General features: G+C 39.4%; 1 protein-coding gene across 1 annotated transcript in view; it reads right to left on the reverse strand.

Moving 5' to 3' along the window:
- Window positions 1–676: 676 nt before the first annotated feature.
- Window positions 677–4,467, reverse strand: part of LOC127424450 (coiled-coil domain-containing protein 181-like) — a 9,177-nt gene continuing 5,386 nt past the window's right edge. Inside the window, exons 3-6 of the mRNA XM_051669691.1 lie at window positions 4,370–4,467; window positions 3,531–3,677; window positions 1,828–1,985; window positions 677–1,571 (exon numbers count right to left, since the gene is read on the reverse strand). The exon at window positions 4,370–4,467 is cut by the window's right edge and continues 820 nt beyond it. Coding sequence (XP_051525651.1) covers window positions 1,400–1,571; window positions 1,828–1,985; window positions 3,531–3,677; window positions 4,370–4,467 — 575 coding nt within the window. The 3' untranslated portion in view covers window positions 677–1,399. The remainder of the gene's footprint in view (window positions 1,572–1,827; window positions 1,986–3,530; window positions 3,678–4,369) is intronic.

The raw sequence follows: 4,467 nt of genomic DNA on the forward strand, positions 1-4,467 counted from the left end.
AGCTCCAAAAAAAAGCACTTAAAGGCAGCATAAAAGTAATTCACAGGACACCAGTAGTTAAATCTATGTCTTCTGAAGCGATATGATAGGTGTGGGTGAGTAACAGATCAAAAGTCCTTTTTTACTATAAATTCTCCTCCCTGCCCATTAGGTGGCAATATGTATGAAGAACGTGAATCGCCAAAACAAAAGAAGAAGAATGTGAAAGTGGAGATTGATATTAAAAAAGGACTTAAATATTTATTTGTTTCTCACCCACATTTATATAGCTTCTGAAGATATGGATTTGGCCACTGGAGTCGTATGGTTTACTTTTATGCTGCCTTTATATGCTTTTAGAGCTTCAAAATTTTGGTACCCTTTCACTTGCATTTTATGGACCTACAGAGCTGAGATATTCTTCTAAAAATATTTGTTTGTATTCAGCAGAAGAAAGAAAGCCATACACAACTGGGATGGCATGAAGATGCGTAAATAATGAGATAATTTTCATTTATGGGTGAACTGTTCCTTTAAATAGCCCTATGGTGTGACAAATTAATTTGTAAAAGTACAAATATTCAATTAATTCTCTCAATTAATATGCAGAATTATTTACTGTGTGTATAATACTGTGAAGTACAGACAATAATGTTAAAAGCCTTTTTTTTTTAAGATGGCTGTAGAATTTGGAGGTCATAAAACACTATTTTTATTTTAGATTGACTGGCTTGATTTCCATGAACATGAGAAACAACACAATCCACTCTTTTCTCATTTCCCCTTGCACTTAGCTATCATTCAAACAATGTCAACATAGAAAAATCTTGACACACATACTGTATACCTTACGAGCACTGGAATGCTGAACAACAGATCAGAACTGACCATTCAGAATGCCTGTGGCACATATAGTTCACAGAACTCTGCTAGGTGTTATGAAAGCCCAGGAGATATTCCAGATGTGTAGCCTTGCTCCCATTCTTGCTATCAGAACTTTTGCATTTCCTTCAGTAGTTGTAAAGCACACTAGTGATGCCCGCAGCGGACACGTGGCAAATCTACAGGGAAGCTAGCTACACAAAAATTAAGAATTTGATGATTCAGCATAAACTCCATTAAATCATCTTGGTGTAGCAATTATTTTAAGTGCCTAAAGTTATTTGGAACAGGAACATCCACTAGAGCAACTGTGTCATCTCTGTATTTTGAAAAGGGATGAATTGGAGATAAAAAAGGATTGGAGCTCTTTTAGCTCTTTCTTTGTGTTCCTAACAACCACATGTTCTTTCATCTTCTGTATCACTAAGAGAAGTTGTATACAAATCAAACCACAGATACTGATGGGTGACCACAGTGATTGTTTGAATGAATTGATCTCTGAGGTTATAACAATGGTCACATGTACAGTGGGAGGTGTTCAGTAGCGGTAGCTGTAGGGGTCACTGAATCGTAAGGGTTTGATCTCATTGACAGTGCAGAAGAGGTCATATATGCGTCTGGCTCTTCGCTCTTCCAGCACCAGCCTGCGGGAGCCCTCTCCTGCCGCCTGCTGTTCCACTCTTTTCTCTGCCCGCTTACGTCTCAACCACCTAAAGTGAAATATAATACAAGAAAGAAGGACAGCATGATAGAAAGCTACTTTTACATCCTGATAAACTTAGTACACCAAATCCAGTGTGGGGGGTTGTAACAAATATGTTAAATCATAATATCCACATTCCAGATGACTGTCAAATGTTCCTCAAAACTCTCTTTTTATCTCCAACAATATTTCTACATTTGTATAGGTGAGCTGGATCCTAGAACAGCAGTTTTTTGACATTCAATGTTTGGTGCTGAACTCACTGTCTGAAAGCTTTTTCACTCTCTTCTCGGCTGTGCAGGCAAAAGCCGCTCTCCTTTTCCCGTTTCTTCATCTCCTCTAGATGCTTCTCTTTCAGCTGCTGTTCTTGTTTCTTCTGGAGCCAAATTTTAAAGGCCTCCTCTGGGTCTCCATTGTCCCTCTGCCAATAACAACAACAGCAATTAAAGTGACAGTTAGATAAATTCAATAAAAAACTATGGTAAACCTGTTAAATAAATGGGATAATAACGAAAATTGAGAAGTGACAAAACAAACAAAATTGTCAGCTGTGTTGAAATACAGCTGAAGTTCATAAAACCATTTTATGTCATTAGCCATTTAACCATCAAATGACTCTGAAACAAATTTACTGAAGAGAACAGGTGAGTTCGACTTCATGCAACGCTGCGCAGACCGAATGGCACTGGACTTGAAGCAGTGCATGTCGGTTAGAAATGTTGTCCGGCTTCAGACGCGCCGCCACCACCACGTCGTATGCCATCAAAGTAACGCAAGAGCGATTCGTGAGCAGCCGCCTGGCTCAGTCGGCGCAGTTGCTCCTGAGCGGCTGCACGAGCTCTGACAACGACACACCTTATTCGCGATTAGCTAGATTTCTCCGTTGACAACGGTGACGTGTGTTTCATGGACTGAGTTCGCAATGGCATACTACACATAATACTCTTACTACTTCTGTTATATTAAACTATGGCAGAAATAGTAATAGTAGTATGGAAGTATGCCAAAAACAAGCTGTTTATTCTGACCATTCCAGTTCCACTAAACTCTCACAAATCCACGTTCTTATCACAGTACATCATGTTTATATCATGTTATATAATGTTTATCATAGTACTATCATGCTTTAAAAAAATCTAAATTATTAAAAATTTATTGGTATTAAAATATTACAAGCTTTAGTTGGACTTTCTTCTTGTACACACAGCAGGCACTTTATTAAGCAGCATATAACCGGGACCTGGGTAGTTCAGCAAGTATTGCTGCTGACTACCACCCCTAGAGTCCCCAGTTCAAATCCAGGATGTGCTGAGTGACTCCAGCCAGGTCTCCTAAGCAAACAAATTGGCCCGGTTGCTAAAGAGGGTAGAATCACATGGGGTAACCTCCTCGTGGTTGCGATTAGGGGTTCTCACTATCAATGGGGCGCATAGTAAATTGTGCGTGGATCGCGGAGAGTAGCATGAGCCTCCAGTGCTGTGAGTCTCCGCGTTGTCATGCACAGCAAGCCACGTGATAAGACTGACGGTCTCAGAAGGGAAGGACGGTCTCAGAAGGGAAGGCAACTGAGACTTGTCCTCAGCCACCTGGATTGAGGTGAGTAACTGCGCCACCACCAGGACCTACTAAGTAGTGGGAATTGGGCATTCCAAATTGGGAGAAAAGGGGATAAAATTTAAAAAGCAGCACATGACCTTTTCAAATTAATAGTATTTATGGGTTTTATGTGTAAAATTCAAACCTTGCAACCGGCAAAACTCACAGATTGGTAAATCAAAGTGAGTTCAAGTCGAGCACACCTAATGGCTTAGTCTGGAATGGCATACTACTCATTCTACTCTTGTAAGTGTTGTATGCTAGCATGCCTTTCCAAATTAGCCATTCTTTTTGTGTGTGTGTGTGTGTGTGTGTGTGTGTGTGTGTGTGAGTCATTTGATGGCTAAATGGCTCCCCCTAGTGGTCTAACCATGCAGCTCATTCTCTCCATATCCTGGGCTTTCTGGACCCTCCTCTGGTCCTGCAGTTGCCCTCTCTTCCTCATAAGCCACGATCGGAAGGCAGTTTCATTCTCCTGACGCTTTTGTTCCTCTTCCTCTTTTTTCTTATGCTCTTCCTGAGAGAGAACCAGAGGAAACAGAAAGGAGAGCTTGAGAGCACGCAAACATTTAAAAAAACAATGTAGAAACAGTGGGGTCCAAAAGTCTGAGATCACATAAACAATCTGGGATTTTTTGGTTTGATGTAAAATGAACAATAGATTTTTAAGCTTCTACATTATTTCTAGGTCACTAATCAAATGTAAGCAAATTTATGACATTTGAAATTTGTACAAAATGACAGATTTCCTTGCTTCCATTGAAGCACACAAGATGCTTTTTTGAAAACTCTCAAAACATGCTTGAATAACATGGATCATAATGTGTGACTTGGTGTAACTTATGAAGTCCATGGCAGCTCAAGTGTATACAAAAGGGGTCATACCAAATTCTAAGAAATTCGAAAATTCATTTTAATTTTTACAATTCATCATTTGTAATGGAAAAACTTTGTATTTAATTGGAACAGAATGCAGAATGTAGAATGGTCTCAAAATGTATGAACCCCACTGCATATTCGAGTAAGTGATCATAAGGAAATTTAAATTAATCTTTAACATAACACTTATCGCAACACCATACCACATTATAATGACCGATTCATGATTGACTGATAATATGAGTATTGGCTGATGACTTTGCTTTGTTTTTATGATTAAAACAACTCATGTGTCTGCACTGTGATATTAAAACAGTCACCAGGGCCCACCTCTTTAGCTTGTCTCTCTCTCCGCTGTTGAAGTTTCATCAACATTTCATTCTGCTGTGGTGTAATTGTAAATGTGGCATGTGAGGGTGTTCCACTTG

This window comes from Myxocyprinus asiaticus, chromosome 33 (genome assembly GCF_019703515.2).
Source record: "Myxocyprinus asiaticus isolate MX2 ecotype Aquarium Trade chromosome 33, UBuf_Myxa_2, whole genome shotgun sequence".
In the NCBI taxonomy this organism is placed as follows: Eukaryota; Metazoa; Chordata; class Actinopteri; order Cypriniformes; family Catostomidae; genus Myxocyprinus; species Myxocyprinus asiaticus.